The sequence below is a fragment of the Bison bison genome, unplaced genomic scaffold, assembly GCF_000754665.1.
Source record: "Bison bison bison isolate TAMUID 2011002044 unplaced genomic scaffold, Bison_UMD1.0 scf7180017864260, whole genome shotgun sequence".
In the NCBI taxonomy this organism is placed as follows: Eukaryota; Metazoa; Chordata; class Mammalia; order Artiodactyla; family Bovidae; genus Bison; species Bison bison.
In genome coordinates, this window is record NW_011494832.1 from 7,085,877 (window position 1) to 7,107,858 (window position 21,982).

General features: G+C 34.2%; 1 protein-coding gene across 1 annotated transcript in view; it reads right to left on the minus strand.

Moving 5' to 3' along the window:
• PCLO (piccolo presynaptic cytomatrix protein) overlaps nt 1-21,982 on the minus strand; it is a 379,448-nt gene that overhangs the window by 179,567 nt on the left and 177,899 nt on the right. The window contains exons 5-6 of the mRNA XM_010848195.1: nt 12,452-13,231; nt 11-3,176 (exon numbers count right to left, since the gene is read on the minus strand). Of these exons, the coding sequence (XP_010846497.1) occupies nt 11-3,176; nt 12,452-13,231 (3,946 nt within the window). The remainder of the gene's footprint in view (nt 1-10; nt 3,177-12,451; nt 13,232-21,982) is intronic.

The following is a 21,982-nucleotide window of genomic DNA, read 5'->3' on the forward strand; positions in this document are numbered from 1 at the left end:
AAAGAAGAACTTCGAAGGAATGGACGAGTTTTAGTTGGAAGAGAGAAAATGGGAGGAGTGCCAGATGGTAGCTGAGATGCAGGTTTTGCTTGACCCAAAACCTCTTCAGGTAAAAAGCATGTCGTTGAAACCTGCTCCTTCATTGGAAGAGTTTTTACAGAAGAAGGTGTCTGATCAAACACAGTGTCAGGTAAGCTAATTTCTGTCAGTTCAGCCTCAGACTCCTTCCTACTATCTCTATAAGCTTCCAAAACTTCCAGAATAAGTCCATCCCCTGTTTCCTTTCTGGCCTTCTTCGCTGCATCTTTTTCAGATATAGATAAGTCAGTAGAAACAGTGTCAGCAATTAGCCCCCCCAGTTTAGTTCCTACAGATTCTATGAGAGAAGGTTCTATATCAGATAAGGAAATCACAATGTGATCTTTACTAGTTCTACCATCCTGTATGGTTGTCTGATCTAAAGGTATACTTATGTCTTCTGGATAGTCTATAATGCTGCCTGGGAAATATGTTGATGAAGAAATTTCCTCAGCATCTTCAAATTTAGCTACAATGTCCACTGGCTCAGTATAAACTGTGGTCATGCTATCCAGGGTAGTAATGGGTGAGGAGCTATCTGTGGTACAAACTGAAGAAACAGATGATGTGAGAGAGGGTGTGTCAGAGGGTGGCACTGATGTAGCACTTTCTGAAGGTTCAGAATAGGTCAAAATCAGTGATTCATGAGCAATTATCTCTTGAATTTCTCTTGTATAATCAGTCACATATTCATCCTCAATTTCTTCTGCTGAAAAATGTTGGGTTATTTTAACATCTGGGATGGAGAGTGTTGTGCTGCTGGTTGAATCTGTAAGAGATGCTCCCGAGAGAACACTTGATGTCAAAGATGCATCAGGTACCCTATCAAAGTCCACAGTGGACTCTGTCATATCGTCTCTGATGAGGGGCTGGGTTGGACTAGATCCAGGTGTTAACTGCATCTGTTGTCTTTTCATGAGTTCTTCATAGGCAGCATCAGCATCTAATAATTTTTTTTCTTCACTGGTAGAAGTTACCATACTACCCAGATCGACAATCTCATGACTTTCTGGGATGATAAAAGAACTTGAAACGATGTCTTCTTGAGGTAAAACAGCATGTAAATTTTCTAACTCATAAAACTCTTTCTGGAGGGCTGTGATTTTCTGCATGGGATCTTCATAAATCTGTTCTGGAAGTCTCATGTTTTGCTCTCTCTCTCTCTGCTGCAAAAATCCATTTTCTTCTTCTTGCCCTGTGAGCAGACTGCTGTCAACTGAACCATTGTATGTGTCTTCTACTAAAGACTCATAAATATAATCTTCTATTAGCATCCCACCATACAAAGGCTCTTTTTCAAACATTTCGTCTCGTTCACTTGCAGCTGGAAAAGCTTTATATTTCTGGCTTTTATGCATCATTTCTTCATACATCTCCTCAGCACTTTTTAATGCCTTTTGGCCACCTTCTTTCTGCATAATAGATTGCTCATCTGTCGGTGAGTATAAAGACACAGCTGTGGGCAATTTATAAACTTTTTGTACTTCGATTATTTTTTCTGGGCTTATTTCAAAGCCTTCTGGGTCTGACTCTATGCTAGGTGAATATTCAGAACACGAAGATCGATGGAGCTCCTCCATTTCTGCAGCCTGACGTAATTCTTCTGTTGGAGATGCGTCTTCGATGGGAGAGAGATTACTGGGTGGTGTCTTTGGTCTTTCCCTCCTTCTCTGAGCTCGAAGTTCATCTTTGTCTTTCTTTGATTTCTTACTAGAACTCTTTCTTTGCTGCTGTTCTAACTCCCGTTGCTTTTCTTGCTCCTTCAATAATTCTTCTTCTTCTCTCAATTCTTCTTCCTCTGAAGAATCTTCAATGGTAGGTAAAAGAGGGCCATGTGATCTATGTCGAGCTTTGCGTTGTTGTTTGCTCTCTCCTTTTTTGTGACTTGGACTACTATCACTGTCTTCATCAAGAGAAGAAACGGAGGTAGGGGATGTGCCAGGAGTGAAGCTGGAAGCATGAAGACTAGAAGATCCTTCCCCCCTTGATCGATCTTCTGGAGAGTCTGTCAGGCTTTCCATTTCTAATTCTGGCTCGTCATCAAAATACAAAGCTGTTTTTTTCTGTGATGACTCTGCAGAGTATTTATCGGCTATCGTGCTGTTGAGTTCAATTGTTTTAAATCGACGGAGTCCTCCTCCTCCGGCAACTACAAGTTCTTCACTCTCCTGACTTTTAGTTTCTCTGTATTTAAGCTCAGGACTTTCATCAAAGGTCTCATCATCTTCATCATGCCAGGAATGGCGTCTTCCTGCCTCGTCATCAAAGCTTGCACTACTTTTTCGCGTCAGTCGCCTGTGTTTCCCTCCTGTTCCTTTCCCCTTCCCTCTGGTTTCTTCCTTCTTCTGGCTTTCTATACTACTGCTAATCTCTTTGAGCTGGTTCCTAATGAACTCATCGTCTTCAGAATCTGAAACATCTTCATCAGCACTCATTTCTATGATTTGCTTTCGAATGAAGTCCTCCTCTTCCCCTGATCCTTGGCTGTCTTCCTGTTTATACTCATCACTGCTTGATGAACCAACACTGGTCCTCCCTTTTCTTTGCGGAACAGGTGAGTTTTCGCTTTCACTGCTGTCTTCAATTGAATCATAAGGCTGTCTCCTCGTAGCCAACTCGTCAACAAATTCAGGCTTTTCTTGGTCCTTTCTGGAAGGAATGTCTTGTTGGCTCTCTTTTTTAAAAGTGTCTCCTTCTTCTTGACTCTCTTTGAGCTCCTCCTCTGAAACTGTAGATTCCAGTTTTTCCACTAAACTCTGAGTTTTCTGCTGGTCCTTAGGCTGCTCAGGAGAAACCTCATGGGGCTGTGTTTTCTTTTCTGACTTTTCTTCAACAAGTGTACTTGCCTGAGCTTCTAAAATAGATAGGACTGTACTTTCTAACTTAGCCAAATCTGAGGGGCTGGAAGGGCTGCTTTCTTGTGAAAAGGAGTCCTTTTTGAGTCCCTTGAGCAAATCCTTTTCATCACTGGGAATAAGACTTGGAATTTCACCAAGTGAACTTGATATTCCATCAGAAGAATATCCTGTGTCACTAAGACCTTGTGGGCTTTTCGGCTGCTGAGAACTTGAAGTGTCTGATTTGTCATCTTCCTTTTCCTAGCAGGGAGGAAAAGATACAGGAAAACTTAACATGGGTAAACTAATAACACAGCCTCCCCATTACTCTCAAATAAGTATTACTGAGGAGAAATTATAGGACTTTTTCAACTATATAACAGAATTTTAAAAAATCTATGAGCACAAAAAATAAAAAGTTGATACATATTAAGGTTAGTTTTCATTTAACTAAAGTTTAATCAAATGTCAGTTCTCAAGCATAACTGATTTTATTTCATTGATATATCATTGTATATCTCAAAACCATTTTCCTTCAAAAACATGATTATCTTTCTCAGTACATTTACTTTGGGTAAGAAGTCAAATGGCCAAAGAAAATCTTTAGTAAGTTTCTCTTAACATAATTAATACTTTTGGATTATTAGGATAGGCAAACAAAGAATCAGAGAATGGGCTTTGTACTTGGCTATAAATTGTATGGGATATATTTACTTAACAGAAATAAGCAGGTAACGTGACCATAATAATATTCATCTCACCTACTGCAAAGGATTCTTTTTATTTATTTATTTATTTTTGAGATAGAGAGGTCAAAAAAGGCATTGCCTTTTAAAGACACTCTGAAAGATGTAAAATGCTGTATTTCACTTGGTATGATTGTTAATCTCTATATCAATATTGCTAATCTCTATATCACAATTGTTAAGCTCTGTATCACTTGAAATGAATGTTTAGAAATTGTAAAATTCAAAAAAGCTATGTGATCATTGGTCTGACTGAAAGCTTTAGCTAAAGAGAAATACCTGTTATTTTTCTACAGTTATTATATCATATCTTCAGCATCCCATCTCAAAGAAATTTAATAAATATTATTTATAAATGTCTACAGACTTGAATATATTTGAAATTTTACCTTCACCTTACCCTAGTCATTTTACATTCATTTCCATTTCAATATCTGTCTTTATGGATAAAGATGTATCTTGAGCATATTATAGGGTAAAATGCTTTTGCAGAATTTAAAACATGACAATTAAAAAAGATAGTCTGATACATTCTTCAAAACTTTTAAGCAAAAAAAAATGCCTGCCCTTTGGATTACTACAAATTAACTTCTCTGGACCATTTTTGATGTCTTTCTAGAAAAGGAATACTTATCTGCCATTGTGAGATCATAGTAGTTGGGCTGACAAGCACCCAACTAACTAGTTCATTTCTCTTAAGAGCTACAAATTGAACAGGTAATCACAGGTGAAGCAGTGTTCTCATAAATTTTCTAGATGGTTTTTCTATGGATCTCCACTGTGACTGCTCACATCTCACACAATACCAGAGCACAACATTTTGTGTCCAGTATGCTTTCTACGTCTTTCTTTCCTATATGTCCACCTTTCACTAACTAACATAACCACAGGGGTGGGGACCTAAGCTCCTTGTGAAAAAAAAGTCAAGAAAATGATCCTTCATAATAAAATTTTGATGGTATAATTTGTGTTCTTTATTGTGAGTCTGCACATATTATAATACATAACAATGTAATAAAAGTATACATATAAGGAGGAAATGCAACTATGATTATATATAACAACTTATTGAGTATAATAAAGAATGATTTTAATTTTATACAATGAATTCTGAAGGCTTTATTGGCATTTTACAAAAAAAAGATTTGGATCAGACATACACAACATAACAAAGGAAATTGAGATACACTAGACAGAAGACTCAAATGCATAAACATCAAAATCCCTACCCTACAATCCCCCTTATATGCCCTTCTGGATGTGTTCATGCTTTCCTTCTTTTCTCAGTGTTATGTTCTACCAACTTCTCCCTCCTGGTTTCTTTCCTCTATATTCCTCATGAAATTCAATCATCATTTACCTATGATGATGCTATGATGATTTTTCACCTAAATGACTTCCTCTCCATATTATAAGGTGGAATTGGTCTGCAAAGATGCTGTTCTACAGGTCTGCAGGTCTAAGATAAAGTGTCTGGAGTGTTTAATAAGGAAATCAAGTTAGGTGATCAAAGAGCATTTGGCTGAATTGTTTAGAAAGAACAATTGGTCATGTCTTTATACCACGATCACTGAAAAAACTCACAGTGTCAATTTCTGTCATACTGACTAGCATAAATGTAAACTTCCTGGCAGAGGTGAGTGACCTTCTGCTCCATTACTAATAGTGTACTATCAGATCACACACCAACTAACCCCTTTGCCTCTTTAAGAAACCTGTACATTCCTCTTTTCATCTGCTGCTACTAAAACAATAAAACAGTTGTTTTTCACATATAGAGATCAGCATGCTATGCTATGCTATGCTAAGTCACTTCAGTCGTGTCCGACTCTGTGCAACCCCATAGACGGCAGCCCACCAGGCTCCCCCGTCCCTGGGACTCTCCAGGCAAGAACACTGGAGTGGGTTGCCATTTCCTTCTCCAATGCATGAAAGTGAAAAGTGAAAGGGAAGTCGCTCAGTCGTGTCGGACTCTTTGTGATTCCATGATTGCAGCCCACCAGGCTCCTCCATCCATGGGACTTTCCAGGCAAGAGATCAGCATAATGAGGTGCTTATCTCTCCATCCGCTTATCCTTTCTGTGGCTATTCACTCTTGTTTGTGAGATATCTGGACTAAATTTACAGTGGAATTTGTATCCATGTAGGTTAACTGGTCAATTATAGATTTAACACCACAAACTCTTGCTTTATGAGTACACTTCTTAAGGAGGGAATAATTTGATCAAAAAAGAAAGAGTATCCAGTACTAAGAGAAGAATATACAGCATAGTGTGTAAGTTTGGTCTGATTTTCTCTAATTATTCAAACTTCAAATTAATATTTGAAGTACTCTAACTCCAGAAGACTGTGATGAAAGGAGTCATGTGAGGGAGGCTTATTTTCTTTCAAATTTCTAATTCCCTAGGACTAAAAACTTAGGAGTTTTCCTTTAGTTGCTTCAAAAATGTGTGGCTGTATGCTTTTTACTGAGAAGAACATTAAGCAATTTAGTAACATTAAGATTTAATAAAATGAATAGATTCAAATGATTCTAAAGTATATGCATAGATTATATATGTAACACATATATACATATGTGGTTAAATATCACTGAGTTTTCATATTTACTCATTATTTTTCTCATTTGAATTGATAGGAGTTGGAATTATGCATTTAATTTATTACATGCAACACAAATACAATCCAGAATGATCTCTAAAATTATTACATAAGAATAAAATTCCAGGTATAGTCCCTTTATAGTCCTCAATCTTAGATTGAGAAGTCAGCGGGAAGTTAAGTGTTCCTAATTTAAGCACACTTTTTAAAAGAAAATTGCAATGTTATTTTTCAGTTCCCTGAGGAACACATTTTCACTGTATTTTTCTAAGTACATTTAACATTAGATTCTATTTCACTGACTTTTATTTTTCGTATATGTTGCACTTTTTCTCCATGTATAAAATTCTGTAATTGAGTCTTTGTAGTCTTTGTATATGAAACAACTATTTAAAATTTTAAGAAATGAAGATTCATATTTTCTTACTAACCCAAAGCAGAAAGTGCAGATTACTTTTCCTTTCAATATTCCACTGCCCTTTATTGACTTGAAGACTGGTCAGAGAGAGGCAGTGAAGAATTAAGAATCACCTGAAACCTTCCCATGGCATCGTATCTTGAGGCCTTCTCTAGTATCAAGACATTTTTGTACCGCCAAACTTAGTTCTGCCCTTTTCAGAGATGTTAAACTCTTAGGCTTCCATGTCGAAGGCAAATGGAAGGTTTTTTGTTTTTTTTTTAAACTTTTATTGGAGTTATGAACTGAATTCTTGGTTAAATATAAGACTGTACAAAGAAAGGAAGCAATATTAAGTTTTTGCTTAATGTCCTCCAAGTTATTTAAGTTTAACAGGCCAAAGGAAAACAGCAGATGAATAATCTTTAACCAGTTATATAATGTTTTGTCAAAATGGATCGCTAGTCTGAATATTCTGAACAGTGTAAACAAAATTAAATCCACAAATTTACTGGACTTGGGGAGAAAATTGGATAGTCCCACATATATGGGAATCCTTTTCACTGCAGAAAACCTCATCATTTTCCATCCTATACAATTATGCTGTCTTTATATACCATGGCTATATATAACTTAAATACTAACTCCTGGGTCATTTTAACTAGAAATAAAAGTTTATGCTAAAGGATGTTTGAATTTTGTCTTTTTTTAAATCAAGAGAGCTGTAACTTTTCAATGTAATATATCAAATGCAGACAAGCAGTATTCTGTTTCAGTGTAACATATAATTTTTAAATATTAAACTAAAAAAACAAAGAAGAATATACCTTTCAAAGTATTTATTATATTTCAGGATACATTTTAATTCCATTTGACTAACACATTTTGAAAGACAGGAATGAGTGGAGCGACAAAATGATGTGGCAATAAAGAAATGCAAACAACATACTGTAACAATATGAATGACGCACGTGACAAATGAATAAATAAAATAATGTCAACATATAGACAAAGTAAAAAAATATATACAAAGTGTCTGGGATTACAGTGGGAATTGCTAAAGGAGTTGAATAATTATAATAATGAAAAGGCAGTGTGCTACAAGTGTCATGGGGAGGCAGAATTATGTATAGTATTTAGGAGCCTAGCCTTTATAAGCAGAACTGGACTATAATCTTATCTTTGCTGCTTCTCAGCCTTGTGATCTAGAGCATAACAAATTTAGTTTCCTCCTCTTTAAAACAGATAAAATATTTAACTCATCAATAGTTATGTGGACTAAGTGATAAGGCACCTAAGACAGTGCTCAGAACATAGTGAGAGATAAATTGACTATTATTATGATTTAAAATAAAAAGCAATTTAAAAGTAATCATTATAGAGTGTTTGAACAGTAGAAGTGACTGCCACAAGGGAGAGGTCCGGGTGGGATTTTTCCGATAGGAAAACAGCACCAGTGCACAGAGAAGAACTGAATTCAGGTTCAGAAGGAAGATGCACAAGCCACCTTTGGGATTCACACAAAGGCATTCTTGGCTGTTTTTCAACCTCTCATTGATGGGAGAATACTAGGTTGCTGGCGAGTTAGAGTGGAGCCATAGTCCAAAGGGCTGGGAAAGCCAACTTAAGTATTTAGGCAGAAGTTCTCTGTCAAGGCCAGGTATGCAAAATGTAAATACTTTTAGGAAGTAAATACGTAGGATTTTTAGTGTCTTTTTAAACCCCAAATAGAAATCATATTTTACAAATGTTTAATAAATAGATTGACACCAGCATTCTTTGATTTCTTATGTCAGTTGGTCATACGTTCTCTGCAGAATCCTGGGAGAAAACTGGGAGTTATACTGTAAAAATTCATAGCAAGGCAGTTACTTTATTTGCTCACCTTTAAATTGAAGCTTATTGTTCAGTTGTAGTTTTTATTACCTAATTTCAAGCAAACCAATGTTCCTGTAATAGGTAAGTGGTAGACAAGATACTCTCACAAAAAATCATGTGTTAAAGATAATGTTAATAACATTGAAAACACACAAGCATATTTATAAAGAAGCTGACACTCTTCATATTGTTATCAGTTTTTCATCAGCAACATGTTAAGGTGAAAGCTGTGATGATCAAGTTAAATCAGATCTGACACAGTTCGTAATAAATGTTCCATAACTAGGAAAACTATTTGATATCTATATTGCATATGCTATTGCTATTAACAAACCTTGCTTCAACACATCACGTGCTGGCTAATTTCAGCAAGTGATCCTATAACACTATCACAGACTTCTAATATTTTTGGCAAATAATCATTCCAGTACTTAACAAATATTCAACAAGTTGAAATAAACACTTAAAATCTTCTTTTGAGCTGCTGTCTTATCGAATAGGAAAAGACAAAAAAATCATGCAACACTTGGGGAAACCTGATTTTCCTGCCATGGAAATATGGCTGAAGTAACACATAGAAAATAACATGGTGACAAATCAGACTGCATTTCTTTGTTAGCCAGTGTCACTGCAAAGAAGAAAGAAATAACTGTGGAAGGTTTGGGGAAAATTATAGGACAAAGTAAATAGCAAAAGGTTTGGCAATAAAATCAAAGTGCAGATGTTTCTAACATGCTCAGTTTATAATATTCATGATTTCCGTTTCAATAGTAATTACTACTGTGAGCTACTAAGTGGTTCAATACTGAGTGATTTGTTTTAAAAGGTGTATCTATATTAATGAAAAAAACTGTATGTTAAATTCTGAGGAGAGGTTCTTTTGATTGGAATTATTATTATTTTTAATTTCTTTATTTTGATTGGGGGATAATTACTTTACAACGTTTTGTTGGTTTCTGCCATACATCAGCAGGAGTCAGCCATAGCTAAACATATGTCCTCTCCATCCTGAACTCCCCTCTCAGCTTCCACTCCATCCCAGCCCTCTCGGTTGTCACAGAGAACTGGGTTGAGCTCCTTGTGTCACACAGCAAATTTCCACTGGTTATCTATTTTACATATAGTAATGTATATGTTTCAGAGCTATTCTTGAATTATTTTTTAAGTTCAGGATAGGGGACACATGTACACCCATGGCTGATTCATGTGAATGTATGGCAAAAACCACTATAATACTGTAAAGTAATTAGCCTCCAATTAAAATAAATAAATTTACAAAAAAAAAAAAGGATAAGGTTACAGAGATAGCAGTGCATGCAAAATTCATTTACTGCATCTTTTACAAGTAAGCCAGTATTGCAGAGTACTTCATGATTTTACAGATGTGGTACGTATTTTAACGAGACCTTTATATTTTGAATAATATCTTTAATATTTTGTACTGAGATAAAGAATAACTAAGAATTTATTTTATCCATAGACGTTTGCTGATTATCTCATAAGAAATTAATTTAAAAAGTTGTAGATTTTGAAGATTTTTTTTTTTTTTTTGACAAAAGTAGAAGAACCCCAAAGTGGCTGAACATTTTGGTGACAACAAATGGTGATTAGTAATATGCTACATGTTATATATTTAGGAAGAAAGTAAACTCTGATTATCAGTATGATAACTAGAAAGTATATGTGGAAAAAAATAAACACAAGCTGTCTCTTCAAGAGAATCATGATGTGTACACAGTCCTTTGAAGATAGATAACTGGAAAGCATCACATGATTATGCTAGATAAAATGACATATCATTTGAAAAAGTTGTCATGTTTGTCTTTTCAAACAAACTTTAGACAGAATATTTTAATCTGTTTATAAACTTTGTAGATAAAGAACTCCAGTGGGTTTTCAACCCATTTGCTAAAAAAAACATTTTAGAACACCACATTTTGTGATAACAGGAATAAATGACTGGTATCAAGTTAGAATAACACTTATTTATGGAAATTCCACAACTTAAAAAAAATATTTTTCAATTCCAAACCTAGAAAACAGGTAGCAAGATTTGGAAAGTACTGTCTTTAATACATTTCTTTCATTTCTGATATATTCTGTGGACTATCTTTTTTATTTTAGAGAGTCATCAACACTAAATGTCAAAATATCAAAATAAATAACTTAGAAGCTGAATTTCAAAGAGCTCTTATTAAAATATTTTACAAGATTTTCAAACATCAAAGCACAGTCAACACTCTCTAAAATATTATTATTAATTATACTTCACTGTGATCAAGTGTATCTATATTTAATAAACATAATAAAAATGGTGATTTAGCTTATTTCACTGATTTTTTATATTTTTGTAAAAATCTATATTGAAAATATAGTGCACAGGTTTAATTTAGAAATAAGTATATACATACTGAGGTTGTTAAAGAAAAGTAGAGATGATTAAAAGTGATGAATTTGTAAAATAAAAAGTAGCATCAACAAAATATTTGGATACTTCTTATTTAAATTAAAACCAAATAGAGAATCAGTAGAAATATCCGAGTGACAGAGTTATACTGTCTGAACTCTGGAAAATAATAATTTGATAATTATATCCTAGAGAAAGGAAATACAGAAGGCCTATTGACTAGTAATTACATTCCTCAAGTCATTGATATAAGATTATGAAGGCCATAAATAGGATATTGTCCTTAGGAATAGGAGCAGAGAGACAGAAGCATGATGTGGAGAGCCCAGTGTGTAAGAAGAAACCTCAGACTACCCTAAAGATTAGCGACTGGGAGACTAAAGACCTGATGAAGGATGAAGCCATTATCAGAAACAGAAACTGCTTCTACAGAGAGTTGGATATGATATGAACACACTGAGTTCCACTTTACCATGAGTTTCTGAAGTGAAATGATCTACTCAGTACTTGAAAATGCAGGTCCAACACTCAAGAGAGACAGATGGTACACAACAACATTTAGGAAATAGGAAATATATGTTCATGTGGCTCCCCTGAGAGGAAAGAAGACAGAATTCAAAGAAAAACCTCATCATATAGAGATGGGAAAAGAGAAAGTCACAGAGATAGTCAAAGTAGAACTCATAAAGCACGATCAGAAAGACAGCCAAGGACAGCTTCACAAAAAAAGAAATAGTAAAAAGAATCTATTTCTGCAAAGTAGTTAGCTAGGAGAAGCAGTGGGTGAGGGTGGGGGGAGTTAGATCTAGCCATTAGAATGAGAATACACAGGCATCTGTTTTCTCTAGCTCTGATAAACTTATGAATTAATAACAAAGGAAGACCAGGATTTATTTTATGAGTGATGTACCATATACCAGAGATGAATTAGTAACCGTGTGTTAAAACTATAAACAAAACAACAACTAAACTGGGTTAGGATGGACTATTAACCCTTAAAGTTTCCATTAAAGAAAACGAAAAAGAAGAATAATATGTAAAGAATAATATGTATTCCAGATTATGCTTGGATTATAAATAAACCTTCAATATTAAACAAACTGAATAAAACTCTGAACTAAATACATTATATTGCATACACCCAATACTAAAGTAACTTCGAAACAATGTTTCTTCTGAATTTTGGCTGTACTTTTTAAAAAATCACAATTATTTAATCATTTTATCATTGAAAACATCTTAAAAGATTTTCAAGTGAGAAGTTGAGTCTTGCTTAACCAAGTGGCTAAGTAAATAAAAATTTCAAGACAAACATTATTTCACATGAAAGGGGGATACTGATTTCATGTTAGTATTTTTTTCTGAATGCTACTGACTCTTTTTGAAAATGCACCTAGTTGAAAGCTTTTACTTACAAAATCACCATTAAGCATTTGGTGTACATTTAGGTAGACATTAGTAAATTACAGGTGTAAAACTGCAAAATGAGGTAAGAAACATAACTTACTGTTTTTTCCTTTCCAGATTCCGTCTGATCAGGCTTCGCCATGCCTGATGCCTGTGGCTGTACTTTTATTTTTTGAGTCATCCCATCATCTTCTTTAGGCAAACGCCGAGGTGCGCTGGCTGGTAAATCTTCTACCTCCATCACTGGCGGTTTCTTTTCTTCCACTGCTTCTGGAGGCACTCCGCCTTCAGGTTTAACTTCAGCAATTTGTACTTGAGTTTTAAGTAAGTCATGTTTCTGTTCTTCCTCTAGAATCGATGCTTTCGTTCCTGGGGCTAACTTTTTGTCTTCAAGAGCCAGCTTTTTGTCTTTAAGGGTTGGTTTTTTTTCTTCAAGAGGTGGCTTTTTTTCTTCAGGGAGTGGCTTTTTGTCTTCAGAAGGTGGCTTTTTGTCTTCAGAAGGTGGTTTTTTGTCTTCAGAAGGTGGTTTTTTGTCTTCAGGGGGTGACTTTTTTTCTTGAGGGGCTGAAGTTTTGTCTTTCTCTCCTTTACTCTCCTCTCGGATTTGATCTATGGTTTCCTTAGGGGGAATTTTTTCACCTGAAGGTGTTTCTTTTACCTTTTCTGAAATGGTTTTTTCAGCTTCAGGTTTTTCTTCTTGCTCCTTCTTTTTCACTTTTACTGGGGCAGGCATTGCTGTTTCCTGAAATGGTTGTTCTGCAGGGACAGGCAGAGGCGAGGCTTTTGGTCCTGCCTGTGTAGGAGGCATTTTGCCCATGTCTCCCAGCTGTCCTGATATTGCTCTCTGAGTTTGGCAATTTAAACAAAGCCATTCTTGAATCTGTAAATAAAGTAAAAATAAAAGATTAACTATAATACATCTGTTTTGGTACATTTACCAAGATGAGCACTTGACAATTTCTGGCTGCTTTTTTATATATGGAGAAGGTAGGTCATTGTTTTCTGAATCAATAGAACTGACTTTTAAAAGAACATTGCAAAAAGACTGCCTGAAATCTAAAGAATAGGAAGAATCCTTAGGGATTAGCATCTAATTGGCCTCATAATAAAAAGAAAATAAAAAAATGTATCAAAGATGTTTAGTTGCTAAGTCCTAGCTGACTCTTTTGCAAGCCCATGGAGTGTAGCCTTCTAGGCTCCATGGGATTTCCCAGGCAAAAATACTGGAGTGGAGTGCCATTTCCTTCTCCAGGGGATCTTCCCGACCCAGGGATCAAATACCCCAGGGATCGAACCCAAGTCTCTTGCCTTGCAGGTGGATTCTTTACCACTAAGCCACTAGGGAAGCCCGCATCAAAGACAGACTAGGGAAATATCATTTTTTTGGTTAAAAAAAAATCTGCATTTGTTCTAAATACAAGTATTTTTAAGCCTCATACCTTCAAAATTAGTGTTCCTATCATAAATTTTTTCAAAAACTATTAAATTACAGTAGTTTTCTTTTCAGAGCCAATTAATAGTAAGTTTTAAACGACTTAGCCTATAATCTCCTATCTTTTGTTTTGGATCAAATGTAATTCTATCTACCCGAGCAGAAGATAACAAGGCACATGTAGAAGTTTCAAAAATCACATGTATATAACTCTATCTGACTTAAGATTAAAAAATGTTATTTTTAATAATAATTACATTTTTTATGCAATTGTGTCAAGAAGCATTCACAAATTAAAACTGTTTAATATCTTTTCCCCCAGTTTTCTCAATTGCTGACTAACATAGTTCTTTATACTACTTCTGTTCCTAAGTGGAATCCATGGGCCACCTGAGCCAAATCTCCTGAAGTAGTCCTTACTCATATAAATTTTAGTAACTATACCAATATAATTTTAGCAGAAATCTGGGATAGGAGAAGGAGAATCCGCCTTTTAAATAACCTGTTGGTGAATTCTTTTGCAAACTAAAGACTGAGAACTATCCTCTTATAATACACATATATGATCACATGGGAGAGAGATTGCTAGACCGATAATGTTGCAGAATTTCCTCCTTATTGATGTATGGTGTGCTTTTTCTTACATTATACCTATTAAAATGTAAGAAATTAAGGTTATACATGTAGCTTCTAACTGTTAGCATTTAATGAATGCCTATCCTTTAAAGTACACAGGTGGAGAGTCACATAAACAATATTGTGATTGTATGTTGTACTGTTTTCTGAGAGGTAATTTCAAATTGCTCTTCATATTGGATCATTCTTTCCAGTAGCATAACTTCAATTATTTAGAGACAAAAATCACTATTGTCCTAGAATATTATTAGACAACTAAGATTCATTTCTTCAGTTTTCAATTTCTTTAAAGAAACAAAAATGTTGCTTAATAATAATGATTGTTTTGCAACTTGTAAGCTGTTATAATTCTTCCTTGATTATCTAAAACAGTAAGGACCTGAGTCAGTTATTTAATTTCAGATAAAATGCTGTCTATAAAACATTAGTATGCATTATGGGTCACTTTACTTTGTGTGTTATGATCATCCAGTACCAATTTCTTAATTTCAACTCTAAGCAGCAATAAAGTGAGTTGTGGCTTCTCTATACAGTAACTTTATACAAAGTCTTATGAAAGAATCTGATTTGATCCTTATGTCCAATTCTAAAAGTTCCAGTTGTTGTGTTGAAGAATCCCTAGAGGAGGTACTTCCATAATGTCAACAGAAAATCAATCTTAATCAGTGTTGAGGTTTTAAAAACCACTCCTTGGTGGGGTCATATCTTAACAATATTTTCATTCAGAAACGGACATTTTAAAAAACAAAAATAGACACAAATAGCTGTACCATTGTGCTGTTTTGTCATATGGATTCTAAAAGCCAAATGCAGGTGTGTGCTATGCATTCCTGTCAGGACAGGTCCAAATGTAAATAAGTTAGGACATTTTTAACATTCCAGAAATACATGTTTGGAAATTCTTATCAATTATAAAAGCATGATAACTTTATCTGAGTTTTAGGGACAAATTATTCTTACAAAGTTGTCATCTCTTGCTAGTTATATTAACAGTATGTGATACCAAAATGGTACACAGCTCTCATTAAAAGGAAAATCTGTTGAGAAAATAGAGTGATTATTTCAAGGTAGTATACTCATTATTTTCATACATTTGAAAATTTACATAAGAGGATAAAGGGTTTCATCTATTTAATCTACTATGTCACAAAAAACACTTCACTTTCCTGATTTAAAATGTTTGATAAAGCTACAAGCAGTGATAACCCACCTCTACTAAAATCAAAGGCAAAGGCAATAGCACTAGTCTAAGAGAAAAATGACCTGTTGAGAGCCTCATTGGCTGGTTCAAATCTCTGTTTTGCTCAAATTCCCGTCCCGATTCAGTTAAACCTAGTATCTTTTTTGTTTTTTGGCCTGTTCATGCAGCTTGTGAGGTCTTGTTCCCCGACCAAGGCTTAAACTTGGGCCTTCTGCACTGAAAGCATGGAATGCTAACCACATGTGTGTCTCTTCTTTCTGCAGCCCTAGAATTCAGATTGTTGTTTAGTTGCTAAGTTGTGTCACTCTTTGTGACCCCAGGGACAATAGCCTACCAGGCTTCTCTATCCATGGGATTTCCCAGGCACAAATTCTGGTGTGAGTTGCGATTTCCTTTTCCAGGGGATCTTCCCAACCAGGGGATTGAACCCGTGTCTCCTGCAGTGGCAGGCAGATTGCTTTACCTCTGAGACACCAGGGAAGCCCTTAGAACCCAAATTAGAGTACCAACAAATTTAGCAAGCAGAGGAAGTTATAAATTCAATAAAGGATTGAAAAGAAAAAAAAAAACACTATTAGTTGCATCAAGAATTATGTATTTCTTTAAACATGTAAATTTAAATTTTGTTTATTAAAAGAAAAGATAGGAAAAGGCAGAGATTAGGGTAAAATCCAAACTAGAAATGAGAAAAGCAAAAGCGATCAAATTCTGACGAAGAAGAAAATGAGTAAAAACTAATTTTCACAAGAAAATTCATTTAGGACAATACAGGTCATCATTATTCAGTCATCATTAAATATAAACACAATTACTAGAAAAATTTTCTTTAAAAAAAAAAACATTTTGGAAAAATACTCTACAACCACATAAGAAAATGTAAAAATCTGTTTTTCACAATTATTTCTTTTTTGCTTTTTTATCACAAATAATCCCAAAGACTTTTTTAAAATCACGGTATTCAGGAACCTAATTAAAAGTATTAATTTTCTGGGCTCAAAAATACATATGTACAATCTTAGTTTCTCAATAGCCACACATTATTAGACACAATATTATTTAATATTCATAATGTTTCTAGTTCAGTAGCAATCTGAAGAATTAAGTAAGATTTCTAAAATTATATTAAAATTCATAATATATCACTGCCACATATGACTTTGAATAACTGAAAAGATATTGCCATAGAACTAACTCTTTCTATAACTGTTACAGTGGTGACACACATGACTAATCATATTTTGCCTTAAGGTTAAATATCAAACGTTATGGTTTTATCTCTGAGCTATTTCCTTATAAAGACAGTGAGACAATCAGAAGATGTATATTACATATAACATGATATACTGTATATTATATATGTGTATAAATTGAAGGCATTTCTATTATATTACTGAGTTTATTACATAGAAAAATAGAACAAATAGATCCTATGGAGGCTTTTTATAAACATACTAGTCATTATTATGGATGCTCTCAGACCATTTCCATTTGTATTCCTGTGTTTTAAAAATATATTTTATTTTCAGTATACAGTAAGTATCTTCTAATGGCATAAATATAATGAAAGTTTATATTTCATCTATATTATTATTAAATGTATTAAATTCAGAAGGATGTATTTGTATGTCATTTATATATATTCATACTATGAAACCAATCACATTTTTTTAGTGCCTTAATGTTAATACCCAGAATATAAAAATTCACATCCAAATAGGAACAATTCTGATAAAGTATATGAAAAATAACTCCATTTTGATCACAATGCATTAAAATATATCCACTTGCCACCTAGTACACGTTAATAAAATACATTTATTTTAATATCAAATCATCAGGGCTTCAAAACAACACTCTAAAAAACCATTTAATCTTAAGAGGAGAGTAGGAAATGAAGGCAGTTTTACCCAAAAAAGGGATTCTGCTGTGCTACTCAGCATTTTTCTATCAATAAGCAATTTGCTTTATATAACATTTCAGCTGTAACTATAGCAACAATACCATTAAGGAAAATCTCAGAACTTCAGGCTTGCCTATTTATTTTTCTAAGTATTTTTTCTGAAGCATGATAATAAGACCTGCAGCAGGTTGAAAGTCTGATGTTAGACTGACTTTCCTGGCTACCATGAAGCTTCTGAGTCAACAACAAAAAATTTACACATATTTTTGCTGGTCTGCTTATCTGTTTGTCATCCAGAATGTTATTTTTTTTAAAGCTGAGAAATAATTACATTGATAATTTGTTTAGAAGTCACTATTTTACTTACTGACAAATCCACAAATTGGCGAACAACATCACCTGCAACTTGTCGCTTTCTTCTATGCCCCCTACAGTCTTGGCATTAGGGTGTTTTATTTACCCAAGGCACACACAGTCTTCAACTTGACATTCTAAAAATCAGATTTTTTGCTTATTAAATCTCTAATTTAGTTACTTTTGTTACTTTTAAAAGGGAAAATGATTGAGTTCATGGTGGATTCACTTTTTTTCCTTCAGCTTATACAATAAATTGTTCAGACTACAAAGTCAGGATATTAAAAACTTGTAATCATTTATAAGACTATATTTGCAAGTGTGTGCAATTATGTGTTTGTGATATTTCTATTACTTTGTCCCTCCAAAAAATGAATGGGATTACTTTTGTTCCTTTTATAATCACTGAAATAAGAGTAACTCATAGTCAATATATATAACTGACTGGCTGAGGCTCTTCCTCATTTACTTCATATGTAGATATAAGAACTTTCTCAGAATGTATTAGAATATTAATATTTACATGAAAACTAAGAAAAAACCAAGTAGATGATTTAAATATCAATTTTCAATGGAATTACTGATATGTAGGGTAGAAAATCAATAATGAAACCTAGTAGAAAATCTGTACTATTAGGAACCTATATAGGGGTTATCATTCTCAGGTCTAAATTGATCAGTGGTCATGTCCTTCTCTGGAGAAGGAAATGGCAACCCACTCCAGTGTTCTTGCCTGGAGAATCCCAGGGACGGGGGAGCCTGGTGGGCTGCCGTCTATGGGGTCACACAGAGTTGGACACAACTGAAGCAACTTAGCAGCAGCAGCATGTCCTATCCATCTCTACTTTTATGTTTACATCTGTAAGACCTGCCCCCCAATCCCATATCTAAATGCATGAAGTCTATTTTACTCTTTTGCTGTAAATTTCTATATAATGTACATTTTTGTATAATGTAAAGCTATATTAACAAACATTTCCATAAATAGCAAGATGCCAACTAAAATCATGTATACTATACCAGGGTGTAAAATTATAAAATAAAATTATTGGGATTATAATTGCACACTTTGATTGACATTTTTCTGTGTCCATTTTTCTTTGAATAAAGCAGGATCATTTTTATAGTCACCTTTTCACTACAATTAATAAGTATTTTCCTAAACTAAGAAAGTAATCTCTGAGTGTTCAATGTTTTAAATACCATTACATAAATAATATATAAATACACATGCACTAATTAAAATACTTCTGAATAATTACAGTAATACAGTTTTGACAGAACTTGTTGAGGGAAATCAGGGGCTTAGTTTCCTTTCAGAAATATATGAAAATAAATATGTATTTTATATTAAATATAAAAGAACTAAACAGGGTTTTTTTCCTTAAAATATCTTCCTTCCTTTCTTCTTTTTCTTTTCTATCCTTTTCTACATCCCTCCCTTCCTTCTTCTCTTTTTTTTTCTAACTGGTGAGAGAGAGACAGAGAGAGAGAGAGAGAGAGAGAATGACCTCACTAAAACTGTTTTTGACTTAAGTAAGTTACCTGATTTGGGTTCAATCAGAAACATTAGTATACCTGATCACCTTCCAGTGTGATCAAGTATTCTGTTAAAAGTGTATAAAAGAAAACTCTAAGGACACAGCTGGTTTGTCACTGGTAACCAATAATAAACTGAAGTGAAGAGTAACCATACATATTTATGTTGACTTTAGCTAATTCAGCTCTAGAAAAAATGGAAGTCTCAATAAGACTTACCTGCAGATTCATGGCATTTCTATTTGTGATTAATCGTTCTAGTGTACTACACTTTAGGTTGATATTTATATGTTTAACATAGAAAATAAGCAACAGTTTAAATATTTATCATTTATATGGATACCAAATTTAGGTTTTTAATCAGTTCTTATCCCTCTGCTTTTATAGAGTTTATTTTATTATTTATTACAAGAGGTGTTTATTTACTTTGTATGTGTGAATAATTACATCAATGAAAAAATTCCTTTTTAGTGTAACTTAGTTACTAGTCAGCCCTTCAGGAAATGTGTGACTGAATTTCAAAATAAGATTTATTTTGAAGATTTTTAATATACCTCAATACAGTCATTTTATGTATGTTAAAATTACAAAGTTACACACATTTAGAAGACAGGTTATTTAAAGCATACGATAGCTGAATAAAGGGAGGAGCCTGGTGGGCTGCAGTCTATGGGGTCGTGGGGAGCCGGACATGACAGTGACTTAGCACAGCTGAATAAAACTTTATCAAACATTTTACAAGATAAATAAAAAATCAATCCCAATTTTAAACATAAGCATCATTGTGAATATAATATTCAAAGACAGAATAATCTCACAGGCTAGGGAGCCTGAAATGTACCGGAATAGGACTTATACCACTGGACAACAGACAATGAAAACAGGTGATGGGTGTTAAACCCTCATATCAATACAATGCAGCAGAACATGGTGCAGTACTGGAAGTTCTGTGTGCAGGGAAGAATCAGTGTGTTGATTCTGCAAGATGTAAACTTTTCTAAGCTGAGCTGTGTTTCCCAGGATTCTCTTCTCCTTAAGTACATTATAATATAAAGTCAAATATAACTCCTCATTCAGTCAAGTGATGTAATTAAGGTAAGATGATAAAAATGAGGATGAGGAAGGTAGCAACCTAAATGGAGTAGAATTTACTGTGGCCTATGACAGGCCAGATAGATATGGAAAACAGGAAAATGGACCAAATCTTTAAGGATAGTACAAACACAATTCACACCTGGATGATAATTATCTGTTACAGTGTAGGCTGAAATTAGTAGGCATAAATAAAAAACATCAAAATCAAACAAACATTTAAGAAAGACTTAGTTCCTCAATATGGCAGTGACCAGAAGGATCTGTTTTAAAGCAAGTCATTTAAATTGTTCTTTGTCCCATAGCCACTCGTAGACTTTAAGATTGAGGTCTAATATGTTGAACCTGAGATCCATTTATATTAAAAAAACAAATACACATAAATATATACATATACATCTCTTTCTTTTTTATAGGAATGCCTGCCTGTCCATGGGAAATTTTTGAATGGTTTGAAACAATCATTGATTATTAAATATTCTTATTTTATTAAGTATTTTATTTTTTATTGAAGGTTAATTACTTTATAGAATTTTTTTTGTTTTCTGTCAAACCTCATCATCAATCAGCCATAGGTATACATATATACACTCCCTTTTGAACCTCCCTCCCATTCCCCTCCCCATCCCATCCCTCTAGGTTGATACAGAGCCCATGTGTGAGTTCCTGAGCCATAGAGCAAATTCCTGTTGGCTATCTATTTTACATATGGTAATGTAAGTTTCCATGTTACTCTTTCCATACATCTCACTCTCTCCTCCCCTCTCCCCATGTCCATAAGTCTATTCCCTATGTCTATTTCTCCATTGCTGACCTGTAAATAAGTTCTTCAGTACCTTTCTTCTAGATTTTGTACATAAGTGTTAGAATACAGTATTTATCTTTCTCTTTGTGACTCACTTCACTCTGTATAATAGGTTCTTGGTTCATCCACCTCATCGGAACTGACTCAAATGCATTCCTTTTTATGGCCAATTAATATTCTATTGTGTATATGTACCAGAACTTCTTTATCCATTCATCTGTCGATGGACATCTAGGTTGCTTCCATGTTCTAGCTATTATAAATAGTGTTGCAATGAACAATGGGATACATGTGTCCCTTTCAATTTTCGTTTCCTCAGGGTATATGCCTAGGAGTGGAATTGCTGGGTCATATGGTGGTTTTATTCCTACTTTTTAAAGGAATCTCCATACCATCTTCCATAGTGGCTGTATCAATTTACATTCCCACCAATAGTGCAAGAGCATTCCCCTTTCTTCATACCCTCTCCAGCATTTATTGTTTGTAGACTTTTTGATGATAGCCATTCTGAACAGTGTGAGGTGATATCTCATTGTAGTTTAATTTTCATTTCTCTCATAACGAGTTCCAGAAAAACATCTACTTCTGCTTTATTGATTATGCCAAAGCCTTTGACTGTGTGGATCACAATAAACTGTGGAAAATTCTGAAAGAGATGGGAATACCAGACCA